The 21,738-nt window shown below is 38.3% G+C and overlaps 2 protein-coding genes and 1 long non-coding RNA gene across 3 annotated transcripts; 2 read left to right on the top strand and 1 right to left on the bottom strand.

Moving 5' to 3' along the window:
* The first annotated feature begins 745 nt into the window (after window positions 1-745).
* On the top strand, window positions 746-4,085 carry LOC137135806 (uncharacterized). The gene is made up of 3 exons (XR_010915502.1): window positions 746-1,069; window positions 1,647-1,702; window positions 4,014-4,085. It is a non-coding gene; the product is annotated as an uncharacterized lncRNA (long non-coding RNA).
* Window positions 4,086-7,444: 3,359 nt separating this feature from the next.
* On the top strand, window positions 7,445-14,576 carry si:dkey-96l17.6 (uncharacterized). Its single transcript, XM_067520392.1, has 20 exons — window positions 7,445-7,528; window positions 7,937-8,055; window positions 8,431-8,523; window positions 8,595-8,717; window positions 8,970-9,062; window positions 9,203-9,263; window positions 9,343-9,467; window positions 9,589-9,756; window positions 9,931-10,076; window positions 10,187-10,299; window positions 10,428-10,537; window positions 10,638-10,737; window positions 10,849-11,041; window positions 11,290-11,470; window positions 11,626-11,863; window positions 12,657-12,817; window positions 12,912-13,016; window positions 13,155-13,252; window positions 13,341-13,419; window positions 13,555-14,576. Exons 1-20 carry the CDS (start codon window positions 7,453-7,455, stop codon window positions 13,603-13,605), a joined length of 2,433 nt encoding a protein of 810 aa, XP_067376493.1. The 5' UTR covers window positions 7,445-7,452; the 3' UTR covers window positions 13,606-14,576.
* Window positions 14,577-14,601: 25 nt separating this feature from the next.
* On the bottom strand, window positions 14,602-19,973 carry cyp1d1 (cytochrome P450, family 1, subfamily D, polypeptide 1). The gene is made up of 8 exons (XM_067520393.1): window positions 19,713-19,973; window positions 19,322-19,606; window positions 18,603-19,223; window positions 17,843-17,963; window positions 17,621-17,710; window positions 16,399-16,522; window positions 16,226-16,312; window positions 14,602-16,083 (listed from the first exon to the last, which is right to left on the bottom strand). Exons 1-8 carry the CDS (start codon window positions 19,713-19,715, stop codon window positions 15,801-15,803), a joined length of 1,614 nt encoding a protein of 537 aa, XP_067376494.1. The 5' UTR covers window positions 19,716-19,973; the 3' UTR covers window positions 14,602-15,800.
* Window positions 19,974-21,738: the final 1,765 nt, after the last annotated feature.

Genomic DNA, 21,738 nt, shown 5'->3' with positions numbered 1-21,738 from the left:
ATTGATGCTCTCTGTTGCCTACATGCCTCAGCAGAGAGTAAATGGGAAGGATAATGATGGCATTATACAGTCAGCACGCTTTCAGAAGTCGTCCAACCAGTCTTTGAAACTGCAAGACTTCACAGGCTCTTGACAACATCCACAAAAGCATCTGTCAGGTGTGTCTGCTGACATTTTTTCTGTTGTTGGCAGTAGATATACTGCATGTTCAAGTTGCCATATTTGACAGAGATACCTTGTAAATTACATGCACAGTGAAATGTGGTTTGGATTGTGTGTTGGAATGTGGCAGATTTATCTTTAGATAAGGTGTGTTAAGCAGATGCTCAAGCCATTGTCCAAATGTCCTAAATGAGCTCCTTGCCCTAAAAACGAAAGGGAATCCTAACACACAAACTCTGCCAAAAAAACAGGGCAAGGCAGAACAATGCAGCAAACTGATTTGATTCCACATTTGTTTCGTTAGGAGCACTGTAGTTAATGTAGTTGTGTCATTTCCCATAAACCAAAATAGCTGATGTTCTTATCACATCATATCATTATAACAAATCTACATAGATACAACAATTAGCTATATCATCAATACTGGTGGTCTCAATAATGTCATGGAGGACTAGGGTTAGTATGGTCACTCTGAGCAATCTCCAGATACACAGCCCCATATCATACAATGTTTTTTTAAATATTACTGAAGATGGTAAAACATGTAAGTAATTCCATCCTTCCATTATCTGTAACCCCTTATCCTGTGTAGGGTTGCAGGGGGGCTGGAGCCTATTCCAGCTGACATAGGGCGAGAGGCGGTGTACACCCTGGACAGGTCTCCAGTCCATCTTAGGGCCAAGAGAGCGAGAGAGAGAACTACACAGGCAGACAACCATTCACAGTCACATTGTCATACGGGCAATTAACCTCACATGTCTTTGGACTGTGGGAGGAAACTGGAGAACCTGGAAGACACCTACACAAACACGGGGAGAACATGCAAACTAGACACAGAAAGGCCACAGTGGGTCAGGGATGTAACCTTCTAGCTGTGAGGCAGCAGGGCTACCACCATGCTGCACATGTAAGTAATAAATAAAGTTTAACTAATTTTAAAAAAAGATGATCAAAGATGACTGTTGATGAAAGTGAAGCTAATTTTAAACACTTTATGTGCTGACAGGTGGTTAACACATACATTGCATGATACAGAAGTTTATGTTCCGTATATTATTTATAAAAACATAAAAAAAAATTTATATTAAAACCACCAACTTGTATTAATGTTGTGGCTGATCAGTATAGTTTCCTGACATTCCACAGCGCAGGTTATTTAGCTGTAGATGACCTGTTTCAGCTTTGACCCTGAGAAAAGAGTAGGGTCTCCAAGTAAACAAATGTAAACAAGGAAAAAGGAGTAAAGGGAGTCTGTGCATGGAGCACATGTGTGTCAATGAGTATGAGTCAGCATCCAGTTACAATCTCTATTTTACACATGGGAAACCTGATGACTCTTTGGGGCATCTTTTTACCAGCAGATTACGTGGGGTCTAAGCCAGTACCTGGTGAAACTGCATCTCTCCAAGTTTAATATTTAAAGACAGTTGAGAGTTTGGTTCCACAAGAATATCAGATTGACATATCCTTGTTCTCCTTATCAGCACAGCAGCAGCCAAACCGTTCTGAGTCACACCAAGGGGATCTGCTCTGAGACCAGGTAAAACATTTTAAAATACCTTTTTATTCTTTGTTTTACTTTTTCACATTTTCTACCCTTTTGAAAAGTGAATGTGTTTTACGAATAAGAGAGATGAACAGTTGGAGTTGCTCCCATAGCATATTGAAATCTGAATTCTTCTTCTTCTGTGTAAATGTGTTAAATGTGCATCTACAGCTAAGGTTGATTAATAAGGTTGAAGAGTGGAAATATTTAAATGCTACACTATTCGAAGTATAACATTCGTCTCTTTGATTTTCCTTGGACAGTGCTTCCCTATTGAGAAGCAATAGCAGGACAATACCAAAGATGGAACTTGCTAAATTGAACATGTTCAATTTAATTTGGATTAAAAAAAGACTCTATCATAACCCTTTCATTTCTACAAAGTAAACCAACTTTATTACAGTAAACTTTAAACAAAACCACAATCTTCATCTAACCTTAAACACAGCGTTCTTGTTGCCCAAACCCAACTACACAACCATTAACCCCAACCAAATCCTTATGAGGGTTGTTTTTCTTGTCCTTGTGGCTTATCCCTTAATTTCAGGGTCGCCACAGTGGACCAATAGCCCTCATGAAGATTTGGCATAGTTTTTATGCCGGATGTCCTTCCTGACCCAACCCTCCCCAATTTCTATCAGGCTTGGGACCCTCGTTCACTGTTGGGGGTTCAGTGTGTTGCCCAGGGACACTTTGACATGTGGTTGGGAAGAGAATGGCAGCCACTCTATCAACGGAGCCACTGCCTCCCCAACCACATTTTGTGAGTCACTCTCATTCTGCACTTAAGTCTTTTAAAATATGTTGCATAGGAAAATAGTCATATATATTTGCAGTTTGGCTGCATGTAAAAATATTTAGCTAGTTTAGAATTTATCCATGCTGCTTTGCCCTATGCTAATATAAGTCTGCTACAGTCTTTATCCTCCACCCCTCTACACAGCCCTTCAGCTAGTCAAGTAAAAAAAGGAGCTTACTAATCATTCATCCATCCATTATCTTAACCTCCTATTCTGTTTAGGGTCAACACAGAGACAAATACACAAACCGACAACCCTTCACACTCACATTTACATCTAAGGGCAAATTAGAGTCACCAATTAATCTAACAGGCATTTCTATCGACTGTGGGAGGAAGCAAGTGTACCCAAAGGAAACCCATGAAAGCATATGGGGAACATGCAAACCAATTGGGGATTTGAAGTAGAGCAGAACAAGCTGAATTCATCATTCTAGAGGGAATAATCTCCACCACTCCAACCACTGCCAGTACTGTTTACTGAGCCTGGGCCAATGGAGGCATCAACAGTGCCTCTTTTTATTAACATAACTTATGGAAGAAGAATGTCTTTCTTGTCATTATACAGAGGTGCAAATAAATTATATATGGCTTCTCTCTTGATGTAGTTGGGACAACAACAAATAAGGATGATCTAACACAAAAGAAAGACCAAAGTACTAATATAACAAAAGTAGTAATAAGAACATTTGTGACATTTGTCCAAACAATTCTGAAAGGCACTAGTTTAAGTACATTTGCATATTTATGAATATGAATATGAAGCATATTTCTTTTAAAACATATTAGGAAAATGTTGATTACTGACTGACTAATTTGAAATGTTTAAAGGGCCAAGAAATCTATGCCTACAGGAGCTACTGTAAAATGACATCAGGGAATCATCAACACCAGACAAATTTAACAATAACTGAAATCCCTGCAGTTCTTTAAAGAAAAATGACCCAATATTCCCTGCAGCTACCAGGTTCTGGAGACTTTGTAGCTTCTTTCCCTCATAGTTGTGGTTCTTCCTCTCTCTTCTTCCTCCTTTTTCATTCTTCTCCTGTCTCTCTGCAGGTATCGCCAGCTTCAGAGCTGTGTGTTTCCATATTGCCCTTACTGGCTTTAACAGTAACAGCAAATTTCCATATTTTTATTGTTAAATGGTGCTTTATATTAAAACTGAATTGAATTAGGAGAAAGTGCTTCCTTGAGATTATTCTTGCCAAAGCAGGTTTAGCAAGCTTTAAAGTCCAAGAGTTCACATCAACATGAATGTTGGGAAGGGGTGTGTTCATAACAAAACAAAAGATGATGAATGTTATTATCTTAGGCACATTGTGTTTGTCTGTACTTGTAACTTAGATGAAAATCAGATTACACTCTGAGCAATTAACACAGAAAAGCAGGAAATTCCAGAGGGTTCACATACTTGTTACTGTAGTTTTAATGTTGTTAACATATACTATTACTGTAAAATATATGTAAGGTACAAAACCTACTAATTTTACCTACGTTTCGCAGATTGTGGACAAATCCACAGAGCAACCACTGGAACAGTTGTGAGAACCAATACACAATCACATAAAAAATGTATGGGATCTCTTCTGGAGCTGAGAATGGGTCCTACTCACTGACCTTTCTAGGAAAGAAAGTAGGAAGACATCGCTCTGTGGCTCCTGCAGGCAAACAACGTGAGTGTACACCAGCAGCTAGCACTGCCTACCTACACATTAGCAAAGGAATGTATTCATCTCTATGATGCTAATGACATGTTTGTGGTTATGTCGGCATCAGATTACATGTTGTAGATCAGGCTCCAGGCAGACAGGTAAGGTTAGATGAGGTTTAAATCTTTCAGCTGCTTAGCTGTCTCCACTGTGAAGCAGCAGAGCTTTCAGTGATTCAGAAGAAACACAACACATTGTTTAAGGCAGAGTCTTGTTGAAGATTTCAATCTGAACGTGGGCACAATTCACTACAATTACTGCATGTTCTCATTAATCTTAATTGACAGTATAATTAGCAGATGATTGGCCCTCTAGCTGAAAAACATGCTGAGAACTTTTATTTCCTATAAGATATATGAAAACTGTCATTACAGTACATCACAGTAAGGTCCACCCTCTTTTTGTCTAGATGTTTATGTTACCTAAAAGTTGCAGCATCTGTTCCCTGCTGTATCATTTTTCGCTATTTCATCTAAACTCAATGCATTATTATTTTTGTTTGGAATCTATAATAAATGGTCATCCATGTCCTTCAATTCTTTGTTTGTCTGTGCTGTTTTTTTGTGCATACTTCAATTTCCTTTTTTGACTTTGCACCCTACCTAGGTGCCTGGGAAACAACTAACATCTGTTTCGAGGATCCTGTAGTGTCTTTACAGCCAGGACGGGTCCCTGTGGCAGTGCAGGTGGATTTGCCAGGCAGTGTACCTGAACTGCAGGACGAGAGGCCATGTCCAATAATTCACAACATGCAGTTTAACCAATATGAGAACAGCGCAGCAGGTCAGATTAGTATAGAGTCTTTCCTACACACACAGTGATCCTGAAGCATGAACCAAAGTTTTCACAATCTTCTACACAAAAATATTACCTCTGCATTTACGTGTTATCTAATGATTTTTAATGCCTAACAAAATGTCAAACCAAAAATGCTTGTTTTGTCAGTAGTTTTAGATTTGCTTTGTTTTGATTTTTGATTCACTAAACTCAGACAGTTAATAATCGGATAATCAGATAATCCTTTTTTATCTTTTTTTTCTTTTCTACGCGAGAATATCTTTAATTCATGTCACAATTTGTGTTTCTCTACTAAGACGTGTTTCTGGGTGAAAAGTAACAACATGACGACACTCTCACATTCCTGTAGGAGAAAGGGGAGAGGGCGAGGCAGAAATGTACCAGACAGAGTCAGATAGAATGATGACAAACTGTCTTATGAAATGTGCCAGCATTTTAAATAAACCTGGTCAAACTGAAAGATTTAAAAAAGTGACACAGAGTGATTGTCAGTACCTTCCCACTTCATGTAACCAAATCAAACTGTTCCATTCCCTCCTTTATTTACACTATCTAATGTATTTTCAGATAAAAAACTATAAATAAACATTAAATTGCCTGCTAATCAACCATCATAATAGTGAAAATGTAAAACCTGTTTTAAGTTCAATAAATGAAATGCAAAATATTTAACTGAAGTTCATGTGCTTTATTTTTTGCCATGAGTGCATCCATGCAAGAAAATATTCAAGTGCAATACAGTGTAGATAAATTCAGAAATAAACAACAAATTCAATTATTTTATTTCGACTATATCTAGTTCCAAGATTGCAATGTTTCATGACAGAGTGCCCTGACATACGTACACACCCATTGAAAGTGCTTGATGAACTTGACTTCCATTTGTACAGTGTTGTGATTGTATAACTAAATGCAATCATTTGCAGATTCTTACAAACAAATGAAACTTTAATAGAGGAAAAACTCAAATCACATAACTACATTTGTGTAACTGATTGACAGTATCACTTGAAAGTTTCTAAATCATTTAAAAATTTCTCTATTTCTTCTGTCTGCATAAATATGACATAAAGCATATTTAGATTTAATGCAAGTCCTAAAAGTACAGTAGATAAAGGAAACCCAACTAAACAAACAAGGTAAACAACATTTCTGCTTTTTATTTACTCCTTACATGAGAAATGGAGTAACAGGTTCATCTCTGGAATGTTGGTTGGCTTCCTTGGATGCCTTTGCCTTCAAGGCCTTTCACACCATTTCTCTGAGGTTTGCAGTTTGACTATTCTTTTACCATTGTTTGGTAGAATGTCTTGTGTGGGCAGGTGTATTGTCTTGCTATCTTGCACAGGCAGCAAAGCAGGTTTAAATCCCGATATAGACAATAGGATAAGATTGTTATGCTGCAGTTTTACATTTTAAGTTGTCCACAAAACCTCCAGTAGTTTTTTAACTTTTCCTCATGGCTTTGAGCAAACTGTAGATCAGCTGCAACCTAATTTTTTAAAGAAAAATGGTTTCCTCCTTACAACCCTGCCATGCTCACCAAGTTCTCCTGATGGTGGATTCACATGAACCACTTTTGTTTTCTATACATTACCCAGATAGTCCCTGTAATCTGCTAGACTGCCACACATGCCTTGCTCTTGGTGTGATCTTTGTTGTTTGACCAGTTTTCTCCATTCGTACACAATCTGCCAGTCAACTAGAGTACAAACTCTTCTTTTGGAACTCATTGTAACCTGATGATCATCAACATCTCTTCTTTTAATGCCTTCAGAAGTCAAACCTGTGTTCTCAATATCAGGGTTTGATAATAACCAAGGATTTCTTTTTTTTTAAATAACACTGGGTCACCAAAGCTCACACCTGATTGTTGAGCAATTGATTCAAACACCTTAATGTAATTTCCTTTTCAAATGAATTCATAACCTGAAGGTTATGCTTTCCAAATATATTTAATGTAACTAAAGTTATACTTGCTTTTAAAAGCATTTTGACGAACACTCACCCTACTAACCAATCGGCGAAGAACAACAATTTCAGCTTGATTATTTATTACGTTTAGAGTTATTGTAATTATATAATCACAACTACCTCTGCATAGTGTACTGGAGTGTAAAAAGTGAGCTGTGCGGGAAGGACTGGGCAGAGCAGAGAGGACTGATTTTTGTTTAAGTTCCTTGTGTGAAAATCTAATTATAATTTAGCTCACAGTTATGTTAAAATAGAGCAAATTGTAATGGTTTTTCAAACGTTTAAGCACCGCTGTTTATTAACACACAACAGAAACTTAGTCAGGCAGGAGTCTAATCAGTGTTGGATTTATGTCACTATTGTTCTGTTCTTCTTTCCCTTGCCTTAATACTGCACTCTCCACACTGTCCATCAACATTTGCTTCATTGTTGAAGCTGTCATCCATGAAAAAACTCTGTGGATGAAGAGGTGGGCTGCGTTTAGACGCTGGATTGGTGCAGATCGAAGGAGACACCCTAGGCAAGAAGTCAACCAAGGTGCTGTGCTGTAAGGAAGGTTTCTGTGTATGTGTCTAGATAACACTGGTGCAATTAGTGTTAAGTGATACTAATGTGAAACAGTACAAGAATGGGCCAACTGTTAAAACAAATAACATGCCATTAATAATCATTAAAGTCTATTAAGTTACATGTTTGATGATAACTCATCCAAGGCAATACACCCGCATCAGAAAACTGCCTCCTTATTATATGTAACAGTATGTTTTAGTGAGTCCAGTCACATACTCTGATTGAAATATTTAATTAAAGTACCTTAAGAATGCACCTAATATAGTACGCTATATTAGGTTATATTAGGTAAGTAGCTACAGTAAATGTCCTTAGGTACTGCTGTGTCGAAGTGTGGGATGATGGTAATGAACAGTATGCATGTTATTTCTGCAGGATCATCAGACTCTCACCTGTCACACTGCAGTGATGCAGAGCAGGCTACAGAAGCTGAAAGATTACGAAATGTAAAGATCTACATCCCCTACAAGTCAGCTGAACTCTGCATAACTCAGGTAAGCTGATGAACACCACAGACGGAAAGCAGCAAAGAATAAATGTGTCTCACACAGGAAAACTCAGAACAGAATCTGTTTTACCCAGAAGACTTAAATAATAAAAAACATGCAGAGTTTTCAACTCACATCTCTCAAAACTAACTGTGAAATTTTTAAGACATGATTTAGAGCTGTGGGTTATATGTTCAGTGAGAGGACATGTAGACACACAATGAGGACGCTGTCAGCCACCATGTTGTATCATTGCTCACACTCACATGGCATCACTGAAGCTGCTACTGTGGGCCCTGGAAGGCATTTGATCAGTACCAAGATTCTATTTTGTGTGAGTGAATTCTACTCATTTGTGTGTTTGTTTCCACTCCAAAATAGATAGCTGAGGACATGGAGGCAATGAAGAAAACACACCTGGAAATGGTGCAGGAGCTGGAGGAGAACTTCCAGATCACAGCACGAGAAACCAATGTAAGCAAGCATGTGTGAGTTTCTTTGTCTGGGTCCATTAAAACATGACAAAAACAATGTTGCTTCATCAGGAAAGCACCGTGCGGAAGATCAGATCTCATTACCAGAACAAGTTGAACACTCTGCGGAGAATCCTGGACATCTATCAAGAGAAGGTGGAGAAAAAGAACGCTGACTGGAAGAAAAGAGTTGCGGTCAGTGTTGTTCATTTGTTACCAGCAGATAAAAGCAAAGCCATCTCTTTCTCAGTGCCTTTCATTTTCATGCATGCATTAGTTTTAATTTATAGCCAAACAACTACAGGTCCTAATCTAATTATCTGTCTTATATTCCTGCAACCTGTGCAGCTCTTGTTTGTGCATACACTACAGACACTCTACAGTGGCAGAAAAAATTAAATGGCTTTATTCTATTTACTTTTGTGTTTCTCTCATTGGCTGGTGTAGGCCTTGATTGCACAGAATGAACAGCTGCTAGCAGAGCAGGCAGCTGAGAAGAGGAGGAGTAAAGAGGAGGCCCTGCAGTGGCACAGAGAGAAGGTTGGATAAGAACCTGAGGCACAATTTACAAACTCTGATGTCTTCCTCTGAACTGAAAGACTCCCTTGTGACTATGTAGCAATATAAACCATTTAATCCTGTTATTTATGTAACAAATCTGGTTCCTTTTTTCTCTTTAGAGCAAAATGCTGGAAATGTTCACCAGCAGGCTGGATGCCCTTCACAACCATCAAACAACTAGTGAGTCTGCATACATGCATGTGTGATATTATATATCATATAATAAACACCTTTATCAATGGCCTGTGACACTGAACAGCATTACAGGAACTACAGATGGCAAGACAGGAAGTGGGGAAAGTCCAAGAGATGTTGATGGCATCATCAGAAGACCAACAGAAAGCTACAGAGGAAGAGGAAACCTCCGAGAATAAACAAATTGTTGTGGGTTGGAATTGGCTGCAATGATGCACGATCAAAAATGATTAACATAATGGCAAAGCAACTACCAATAGTGTTGTGGTACTTTAAGTGCAGTAATCCATTACTGTGCTGCTATTTGCAGGCTTGCATGGAGTCAGATCCACCACTGGAGGGGGCTAAAGCCCGTCTGGAAGAGTTACAGGAGAGTTTGTATCAGAGAGAGAGAGAGCTGTTGGAAGCAGAGAAGAGCCCCATTCCTCTTGCCCCTCAGCAGCCCTGCAGTATTTTGCTCTCCACTGTCATACAAAAGGTCCTTTTTTAGCCTTTGAGCTATGTGTAAACCAACTATTAATTTCCTGTGCATTTTTTTTTTTAATTTAGCATTCTCTGTTAGCTGGTCAAAGGAAATTACTCATTCTGTTTTCTCACTTAGACTGTATATATTTTTTGTACTGAAACCACAAGATCATATTTTGTTTTCAAGGCACATGTAATCTGCACTTCAGTTGCTCAGACCAGAGCTCTTTTAGACCAAATGGTTGAAGAAAATAAGGCTACTCTACTTGAAGCCAAAGACCGTCTACAAAGGGCTAAAGAAGACAGAGAGGACAGGACCAGCGACAAAGAAGGGTTAGAGCTTATGAAAACTCATCAAAAGCAATTAAAGTATGGTTTCTTAGTAACTTTAATAACTGCAGAATGGAAGGCTTAATAATAAATGATTTTCTTACACTTTTCAGCTCAGATGAATACGAGTCAATTTTGTCTTTACTACAAGAAACAGTGAGAGAGTATGAGATCTCTCAAATTGCTTTAGACTGCCTCAAAACTGGAGAATCCCCTGTAATAAAGGGTAAATGCATAACTAAAATTCTTGCATATGTTGCTTGCAACCAGTGCTAGTAAATAAATGACTATATTCACCATTACAATTGTCTCACTGAACATAAGGTGATCAGTCTTAATTTATTTTATACACAGATGGTGATCAAGCCTCAGAACAGGAGGACAATGTGGGACAAGAGTCAATCAGAGGGAACACAGAGGGAGGGAAGAGTGTCGGTCAGCAGTTTCTCTTGCTGCAGGATCAGGTTAGTATATTATATCATGCAAGTCCATGCGTCAGGAGAAGTCAAGCATCAAGTAAAAAGTAGAACTTTTAAAACAGATTTGTCATGCTTTTATCTAAAGTTGAAGCAAGTGAAAGAAGAGAAAAAAAAGATAATTGAAAACTACACCTCGGAAAGGACAATGAGGAAAAAATATTACAATATTGTGGAAGACATGAAAGGTACACATTAAGATTAAATGTTTATATATGACTTGTACCACATGTCATGGTTTCTTTTTGTTTTAGGCCTATGCATTTTCACATCATATGTCATTCTGGTGTCTTCCCTAGGAAAAATCAGAGTTTTTTGTCGGATTAGGCCAGTGAGTCGAACCATGGCTGCTCAAGGTGGGACCATTGTTGTGGAAAAAATAGATGATTACTCAGTGACTGTGGAAACCTCTCGTGGGCCGAGGGAGTTTCTGTTTGACAAGGTGTTTAGTGGTGATGCCTCCCAGGAAGACCTGTTTCATGATACCAACAGGTGAGAGGATTTTGCTTTGTAATTATAGACCAATGCAGCATATTCAAAAATGTACCTCAACACATTTGAATAACTTCCCCCATAAAGTCACAAATTGGTGTCAAATATTTTAAAGTACAAATTTGTACCAATTAAGATACAGTTAGTTACATCCATGATGAAGGTGCCTGTAATGCGAGAAGGATGTCTGTATTGCAGATTTTTTTAATCCTGTCGGCTCAGCAGCTCAGAACATAATTTTCCCATAGGCTGATCCAGTTGGCTATCGATGGTTATAACGTCTGTATCTTTGCGTATGGCCAGACGGGCTCAGGGAAGACCTTCACCATGGTGGGGGACAAAGAACAAAAGAATCCAGGGATCATACCGAGATCATTTGACGCCATGTTTGATATTATACGGGACAACAGCACCAAATTTGACTTCAAGGTAGCAGACAATTTATCACCTGTATGATGTGATTTTATTTGGGTTATGGAGAAGATATTAGATTTTACTAATGAAAACATCCCCTCATGTTTTTCCTCACATCTTTCTCAACTTTCTCCTCATCTTTCCTGTACTTCTTCATCATTTTTCCTCAGGTTTCAGCCTATATGCTGGAGCTGTACAATGACAGGTTGCAGGACCTCTTTGTCAGTCAGGCTGGTGAGGCCCATGCACAGCCTCAGTCCCATGGCCAGGCCAGGCGGGTGGAGATCAAGAGGAACAGAAAGGGGGTTGTGTTTGCCCAAGGAGCAGAGACAAAGGAAGTTTCCAGTGCCCAGGAGCTCTACGCTTTGTTCCAGCAGGCCTGTGCCAACCAACACATCTCTGCCACCAGTAGGTTCTCTGTACCTTGTCATGCCGCCCAGTTCAACAAGGGCCCTGCTAAATGGTTTGGATTAATCATATTAGCTACAGTTGGGGTGATCAGCTAGGTACATCGTGATGGGACTGAGAAGCCAAACTGTTTTACAGATGCACACATGTCATCTGAGACTTAAAACACCCAGTGTTCTAGTAATGTAAAGCTGAAGCCACAATCAACTACACTACCATTATTAAAATTTGTTAAAATTATTGCACTTTGATTTTGGATGCAGACAAATGTGAGAAGAGCTCACACATTTAGAAGTAGAATGGGATTAAAAGTTGTTGTTTTTAGTACATAATTTCTTCCTCATAAATAAAATAAAGATAACCATGATAAGGCTTAGTGTTGAATTCAGTAACTCCCCCCAGACACTGTTAATTTAACTGGGTGCTGCTTCAGATGTTGTATTGCTTTTGAGATTGGAAAAAAATTATTTCATCAGCCGCAGCTCCTTGTTCTTCATTCAAATGAACGTACATTTTTCTGAAGCATTTCTCCACACGACTTAACAGTTGGGTCAATCTAAATGTTTTATATTAGTTTTTTCCATTTCAAATAAGTTATAACAATGTTAAAGTATGCAACATAAGTTTCCATTATTTGCATTTTCGACACAGCAGGGGAACATACGTTTCTAAGCTGAACAAACTTGAAGTGATTGAAAGTAAATCTGTGAGGTTAACATTGGGTGGAAACCTGGACACCATAGCTTTCAAAAACTAGGCCTTTTTATGTCTGTGTTTATGTGTGTCTCCAAAGAGATGAATGTAGAAAGTTCCCGTTCCCATCTCATTGTTGGCATCATGGTGGAGAGCAGGAACTTGACCAATGGGAGCCTGAGCACTGGGAAGCTGAGCCTTGTGGACCTGGCAGGCAGTGAGAGAGCAGCCAAGACTGGGGCCAAAGACCACCAACTAAAGGTTTGCTAATTTTAGTATTTTTTATAGCCCATCAAATGATAGATGACGGATAGTTTGTTCTGCTTTGTTCTTTAAATTCTCCTCCACTCTTCAGGAGGCTAACTCTATTAACAAGTCTCTGAGTGCCCTTGGTGATGTGATCTCAGCCTTGTCTGCTGAACTGCCCCATGTACCATACAGGAATAGCAAGCTAACACAGGTAATTATAAAAATCAGTTTGAAACTTTTTTAACCTATAAACTATAAACTAAAGGCAATAAGCAAATTTTTATTTCTTACGTGTAGTTGTGGACTGTAATTTCAGTTATATTTGACCTATGCTTTCCATGTCTATCAGGTGATGCAGGACTCTCTGGGTGGAAATGCCAAAACCCTCATGATAGTCAACGTTTCTCCTTCAGAATGCAACCTTGATGAGACACTCACATCTCTTATGTAAGAAACAAAGAGAGAGATTCATCTTTTTATTTATTTAAGTGATAGCAACCTCCAAAATAATGCCTGGACTTCATGCACCTTCCAGTTATGCTACAAGAGTTAAGGCCATAACCAACAATGCTCAAAGAAATGTGGAAAGCAAGGAGATTGCCCAGCTGAAAGAGGTGCATGTCACTGTAATCTGATAGAGTCAGGAGTGTCAAACATTTATCCAAACGTAGATTAAATAAAAAGAGTGTGATATCCGCATTGAAAGTCTCACACTACTTTAAAAAGTTTATTTCTGTTTTATTTAACAGGTGATTATGAAGCTGAGGTCGGGACAAACAGTAGAAGATGAGGATGCTTGAACTGAAACTTGCTGTACAATTATGGAGTAAATATAGAGCTGGAATTATTATATATGAACATTTCTTTTGTGACCTATGTTATGTTATTTTTTTTATTTAAAGTCACATGACTAAACAATGCATTCAGAGCACTGCACACAGAATGCTTTCACGATGCCTGCCTGTGTCTCCATACTGACAGAAACAGTCATGTTGATGTTTTCTTTAATCTGACTGACAAAGCATACTGGGTACTTCTTGCTATTACATGACATTAGAGCCATGATTCATAGCTTGCATAGCAGGCCTTTGAGGACAGAGATAGAAATGGAGCATGGCTTTTTTATTTTTCATATTACAAATTTAATTTCCAGTATAATTATCAAGTAAAGGCATTGTTGGAGGCTGACATTCAAACTACTGTATGACTTATTATCATTTTAGTGCTTTTATCTCCTTAACAACTTATATTAAAGCTATTTGTTTAGTTTTATTATTTGCCATCTTAATACATAAAAGATTTAATTAGGTCTGCTGACATTATCAACTGTAATGTTTAGAGCTCACTGCTTAGAGATTTAGTGTTATGAGTTGATAATTTAAAAAGGTAATTCAACATATCTGCAGTTATAAATAATGAAAGAAAAAGAAATAATGATAGTTATGACAGTTACATCACAACATTAGCAACTTCTAAAATTGGACAGTGAAAACTCCCAAAACCTTTCTTTGTATTTTAACTTTGTCAGATAGATAAATGTTCAAGCAAACTGACAAACAACAGTTTTTAGTTTTTAAGGAATTTTGGAATAAAGTCTCTTCTGGGAATGGGTTTTGTAAACAAACAAAAAAAATCCCGACTGAGGTTAAAAATTGGAGGGTGGACCCAACTTGATTTGATTTGTCAAGACTTATTAAAACATTTCCTCCATTTCAATAAATTTATAGCATAAATAGAATAAACTCTAAGTAATAATTTTTGTCTTTACAAAGCATATCCACGAAAGATAAGACTACGCCTTCTCCCTCCTTGAAACACATTGATGTTCAGAAGTAAATATAAAAACAACCTTAAAGCTCTGCACATTTTGCAGGGAAGCTCAAACCCCCAAATAAAGTAACAGTAAGTCAAATACATTTAACTTTGTGCTACCTACAAACTAGAAATCAGCTGGAAAAGACCACTTGGTAGACTTGGACAGATAAAAGTTTAAAGGATGTAGTTCTGCCATGAGCATAACTTTCAAACTTTCCATTAAATGATGAAGTTCTCAAAAGTAATTTTGCTTGAGTTGTCTTTTATGCTACCATCCTTCCTTACATTTATCTTATGAAAATAGACCCACCGGATTTCACACTTCACTGTATTCGTCACCTCCCTAAAAGATGTCTGGGACTGTCTCTAATCTGAGTGTGTGGGAGGTCACAGTACTGATGGGAGAGAAGGAGGAGGTTCAAGATGTCTTATTATACTTCTGCATCATTCCACAGACAGTCAATTGGAAGGAATTTAGAGATGTGATAGTTAGTTCGACAGCCTTTGCCTTGAAGCTACAGTAAAAGAGGAGGAGGAATCAGGGGAGGGGTATGAGGACAAGAAGAAGACAAAGACATGAAGGAAACGAGAAGATGAAAGGGAATGAACTGATGAAAAGGACATAGGAGAAAAAATGAAAGCAAGAAAGGAGAGAAAAGGGCCAAAGTCTGTTTGAACACTGTTTGAGGCCTGAAGCACTGATCACTAATCTGAGACCCCCTCTCTCTCCCTCCTTCAGCGTTAACTGTAACTAATAACGGAAGATGAAGCCTTCTAATGAGCATCTGTTTTCAAGCATGTTTCATCTTTAATGTGCTGGGACAGGGAAGTGGAGGGAGCCTTTCAAATACAGCCACATAGGCACTTTGGATGACTCTCAGCAAATATTTTGTTCAATACAAGTGTGACATTAGTACATATTCACTATGTTCAATATCTTAAAAACACATTTGCATCCAGTATATTTCCCCTTTGTTGCTGATGTATGTGCTTACTGTATGATTTGGAAAACATATGACAAAACAGAAACTCCAGTTCATGAACAACTTATTATGTGAGGTTCATTCTCTCTGATGTGTTTAGGTTAGCCAAATACTGTTAGGTGACTAATATTAATAAATATTAGTATTTGTGATATTGCACAACATCAACACAGAGCATAATATGGGGTTTCGAGGTTCTAAAACCTTGAGGAAATTGTAATCCTGTATGGACGTGGTTTCATAGTCAGACCAAAATCAGTGCTGAGATCCAGCTCTTGCCCTGCAACCTTTTCAATCCGCAACCCATGGAGCAGCGTAGTGAGAAAGACAAACATCTCCAAACGTGCAAATCCATCACCAAGACAGCGCCTCTTTCCCAAGCCAAAGATGAGAACTTTCTCAGCCAGCTCCTTGTTGAGAAGTCCGAATGGACTCAGGAAGCGTCCAGGACGAAATGTGTCAGGGTCACCCCAAAACTCACTGGAACAGAGTGAAAATCATGAAGCTTGATAAAGTAATTAAACAAAAACACAAACACAAATTCTTACAGGCACATTTTAGTCTTAACTAACAAAATAGTGAGTCTACTGAAAATCAAAGTTAATTGCTTGTGTCTACTCACATATCATGATTGACTTGATACTGGTTAATGAAGACACAAGTATCTTTGGGAATTAAATATCCATTCAGGGTGATGTTTCTCGTGGTGCTAAACGGAAGGAAATGAGAAGAACGTTTAAACAACTACTTAAAAAAATTAAACGTATATTGTAAACAGAACTACTGTAGTCTTACCAATGAGGTATGGTGAAAGGGACATACGAGGCATGACGAAACACTTCATAAATGAACGCCTCAGTGAAGGGCATCTTGGGCTTATCTGAAAACTGTGGCAGTCTGGCTGTGCCAATCTGTTCATCTTGAAAAAATAAATAAATACAATAAAGAAACTCCATGTCCTGTAAATTGTATGCCCCTGACATACTCTCAGACTAAAACAAAAGGTGTATGCAGGTGTAATTTCTACAGTTACTACAGCAATTCTGAGCTATACTAACATGAATTCTCCCCAGATATTTGACACAGTGCTAAACATTATTAAGAAACTTTGATTACTATTTACAACAATAATGATCTATTTCCAGATGGATTTCTAGGCTTTAGTAGTGTTGCAGTAGTCAGTCAGTTTTTAGCCATTTGAGGCCTTCAAGCGGCATAATTGATTTTTAAAGCTCTTTGTTTCTAAGTCAAATAATGTTATTAAATCACTTAAATGTCATTTAAGTGATGAGCAAGTGAGGAAAGCAAAGTATGTGTGTTTATTGCCTTGCGTGTTACCGCCTTTGTGTCAGTCTGGGACATCTCCTGAACCTTCCATTCTTCCTCTGGTTGTTTGTGCCTCCCTCTCTCATTCTGATTCATCCTGTCTCCTCTTAGTGTCTCCCCCTTTTTCTCTCTCTCTTTGCCTCACTCACTCTCTCTTTGTGACAATACAACGTGCCTCAGAACAGACAGCTCTGTCAGCCCACTTCAAAAGTAGCTCTGGCGTCAGCAAATTAGACTGATCTTTTGTGAGTTTCTCCAGTGGCTGTTGGATTCTGTCCGTGCAGGAAGGGCACTTGGGTTGAACATTGATGGATTTACTGTGTGGAACTTGCCTGGAATTTTGATACTTATAACTCTAAACTTGGCACAAATATCTGTGCATATATCATCAATTAAGCTCTCATGTATGTGAAGCAACACTTTATTCTATAAAGGTAGTTGTTTTGCCATGTCAGTGATGAACTACCAACAGCCATCTGATTGTTGCATGAATCATTAATGAGCCATTTAGCACTGTAAGATTACTTCTACTTTTGTTTAGATACATCGATTCATAATTTGCAAGGACTGAGGTTCCCTCTGGTTTCCCTTATCAAAGGTTTACTGTATCTTTGTATGCAAAAAAAATTAAAACAGGATATATTTGTCCAATATATGTATAGATTTGTCATATTAAGACATAGAGCAATACCAATCTCCTGATGTATTCTTTCTTGGATTTCAGGAAACTTGATGAGGTACAACAGGCTCCACTGTAAACCAGCAATGATGGTGTCAAATCCTTTAGAAAATCACAAACAACAAAACTGCACTGAAAAGACAAACAATCATTTTTATCAATATGATCAATTTTGTGTTATCATCAGCACTATTTGTAATCACTAACACGAATGAAATGTCCAGCATGCCCAACCTGCTCCAAAGATGTCTATGACAGTGTGGATGATCTGAGAGTTGGAGAGCACAGATGTATCATTTTCATCTCTGTCCTCACAAAGTGCAATCAGAGCATCTGTAATGTCCCGAATACAATTCTGCAATCACAAAAAAACACATACAATATGACATTGATTGTATTGCCGTCTTTATTAAATCAATTAAACTATCTTTAATAAACTATAAGGTGATTAGTTATTACACAGGATAAGAAATTAGGGAAGAGACTATAATCGGTTATGGTACGACACGTGTCTTTCAGTGGGTTGCTAATTCCTAATTAAAGTGCGTGCGAACATTTTAGCCACTCTGCACAACAACAAAGCCCCCTCCCTGGGAACTTGTTTGTTATTTTTTGGCTTCAGTTGCACTCACAGCCACTCGTGCATGAATGAAATGTCAGATTGAATAGCAGACAGCAAATTAGAGGGACAGATCTCAAGAACACACACCTGCCACTAAATATAACATTCATTAATAACTCATATATTATTATTATTATTATTATTATTATTATTATTATTATTATTGTTGTTGTTATAATTATTATTGTTGTTATTATTATTATTGTTGTTGTTGTTATCATCATCATCATCATCATCATCATCATCATGCCAAAGAACAATGCTTTAATTTTAACTTTGACTGCCTACTGAGTAATCATGCATTACCTCTTGCTTTTCGATTTCACTTAAACAATACTGATTCTGAACTACAAGTGTATCTGCTGACTGTACCTTATCAAAGGTGTTGATGTGTTCTATAATGCTCCTCTCCATGAATCCATTCATCCTCTGAATGTGTTGGACCATCTTTCTCAGAGATGGACTCGGAAAGTAGCGAAACACAGGGAAGAAATCAGCCAAGTTCCCTGCTGCAAAGATCCTCAGGACCTCGTTGTTGATGTGAACAATAGCAAGAAACTCCTTGTCATTGTAGTCAAACCTTTTCCCAAAACAGAGGGCACAGACAACATTTGCGACTGAGGTTACCAGGAGCCTCGTTGGATCTATACCCATCATGTCTTGGGCCCCTTCCTCTTTAAAGGCAGCCTGTTCCCGAATCATGTCCACCATCTCGACAGCCTCAGCGCAGACATGCTCTTCCAGCAGGCAGGTGGCACCAGATTCCTTGGGCTCAGCCTGGGAGACAGACCTCAGGGCATTCTTGCAGAGCTTCTTATGGAGCACCCAGGCTGGTCCATACTTCTCACTGAAGGTCATACTGGTCCCATTGGCAACAGCAGAAAAGGTGAAAAGGTCAGGGCGCCCAGCAAAAGCTTCCCCTTGCCGAACCAACGCCTGCCTAATGGTGGCATATCCACTCAGGACCACAACAGTCAAAGAGCCGAGACGCATCTAGTGTCAAGGAATAAACAAATGATTGATTGCGATTTAAATTAATAAACAAATACTTTATGTATTAAAAAATATTTTACACAATTTACTGTATGTACCTTGAAAACATCACCATACTGAGACCTTAAGCGGGTAAGAGAAAGATGAATCTGGTCCCCCATTTGGAGCAGATTGCCAACAAAGGGCCATGGTGTGGGACCAGGAGGAGGGGGATATTTTAGATGTTCTAGTTTGCAGTATTGATCAGTCCTTTGGCCCCTGAGGGTTATCAAAAGGAGGGTGAGCAGACACAAAGCCACAGTAACACTGGACAGATACACACAAGGGTTCTCCTTGAGGGGCAGACCTCCAAACATCTGGCTCATCTCGCTCAACTGCAAAGACTGAAAGAAAAAGAGAAATTTGTATATTAAGGGGACAAAGACAAAAATAAATCGCAGGATACCAACAACACACAAAAAAAACCCAAATTTTTGATACAATACTCACCATGTAATGGTCTCTGAAAATATTATCTGAACAATACAGATCAAAACAGAAGCCAAAATATTCAGTAGGCAAAACCTTTGACGTCTGATCCTGGAAAACGTGTTGGTGAGAGTAGATTACAGTACGGGACGTCCCTTTCAGACATGCCCCCTGCAGAGAAAGCTGCTGCCCACTCAAAATAGAGAGGCACACATGGTGAGAAACTTGGCTCTGGGTGAAAGGCAAGTCCAGCCAGCCGGTGACTGCATCGACCCATTTGACTGAAAACCGGAACCATTCGCACCGTGGGCTCCGCCTATTTGTCTTTCTCAGTGTTGCAAGTTGTTTGTTGCTGCACACAGAAATCTTGTGCTTGTAGTGAAAAGTATTTCACACTTTAGAAGGATGGGAACAAGCTATTTTACTATACTAAGCAATTTTCAAGGAAGATAATGTCTTGCTGGTATAGTTTCAAATTTCAATAAGTGTCTTAAAAATAAGTACATTTATTTTTCTGTTCTTGAAGAATTAATTTATTAATCTGTTATTATTAGTATTGTCATGATTGAATTTTAGTGAAAACTGTGAAAACATCACTTGAAAAAAATCTCACTCTATAAAGAGCAGTTTGAGCCATGGAAAACTCTGGATATGAGACTCTACTTTGAATACAGAATAATACCTTATCTAGAGTTTTAATTTTGCAAAAGATTAACATACTTCTTATACAACTGGTTAAATTTTTAACAAGCTTTAATCGAGTATCCATAACAGACAACAACATTTTACATAAATGTACATTTCATAGGCAGCTATATTTCTCGAACAATGTAATTTGTGTAAAGTGTCACAAGGGGACGCTCTCCATCTGCTTTGGTTGTCTTCATGCAATCTGGACTGAGGTCATGCTTTTTGAGCTACTGTAGTGTGGACATAAAGGACAGAGACAACAAAATGCAACTTCATATTTAAAAGCTTAACCAATCACCATATTAACATTATCAGAAGATTATTAATAAATTTCACATGGTTTGACTTTTCATACAGTAGTCTGGCATAGTAATTGTGCATAGTTACCCTTTGAAAAATATCACAAATGAATACCTATAAAATCTAGGTACAAAGACAGTGACTGTGTCTACCAAAGAATGGCAGATGCTTGTAAATTGCATGAGAAATTACATGAAGTTGTCCACTTGCAATATATCAAAAGATTGTTTCCCTTTTGTTTTTACACAACATTTTTTAATTTTTCTCCTTATGTAATATTTATATTTACTCATCCAACTTATTATTAACGTCCCTAATTTCTTGATCTTTTGTCCTTTCCCTCTCTACTCACTCTTATTCCCACCTTCTCTCTTGTACCCTCATCCCTTATTTTCTCTCTCTTTAGCTTCCCCAATTCTCTCACTCTTTCACGTCATTCATTCCCTTCATTCTCCTTTCTTTCTCACTCTCCATCCAACCGTCAATTTAGCTCAGGCTCAACTGTGGAACACCCGGTGCTTTCAGGCCGTGCAACAGCTCCTTTGACCTGGTGGTCCACGTTCTCTTCAGGAGAAGGCGGTCGGGTTTTGTCATTAGCTCTGGCAGACAGACTGACTGTGGAGCCAGACTGGATGGTAAACTGTCTGGAAGGAAAATGTGTTTACTTATTTCCCAACATTAAAGCACAGCCAGAAAAACAGACTAGACATCCACTCACAACTCAAAATCTTTAAATGAGCACATGTGTGCTGAATATATTACTTTACAAGACAGTCTTCTGTCTGTGACAATAATACAGCATGTGTGAAGTAAAATACATCTCAATGTAGTACATAAATTCTGGACCAAACTGGACAGACATAGGTCTACTGTACATTGCGATTAATAATTTATTTAATGCTCATCATCATATCAACTATTTAGATCTAATGTATAACTCACTGAAAGCTTCAGCTCAATTGTGTGATAAAATGTTGCTACACATTAGTGTGGGAAGATGATTTCCACTGTGTTCCACAACTCTCCCTAAATTAAGTTTTGCCAGTCTTTTCAGTGA

This window comes from Channa argus, chromosome 11 (genome assembly GCF_033026475.1).
Source record: "Channa argus isolate prfri chromosome 11, Channa argus male v1.0, whole genome shotgun sequence".
In the NCBI taxonomy this organism is placed as follows: domain Eukaryota; kingdom Metazoa; phylum Chordata; class Actinopteri; order Anabantiformes; family Channidae; genus Channa; species Channa argus.
Note: the sequence above shows the minus strand (reverse complement) of the source record. Positions and strands in the feature narration are given on the sequence as shown.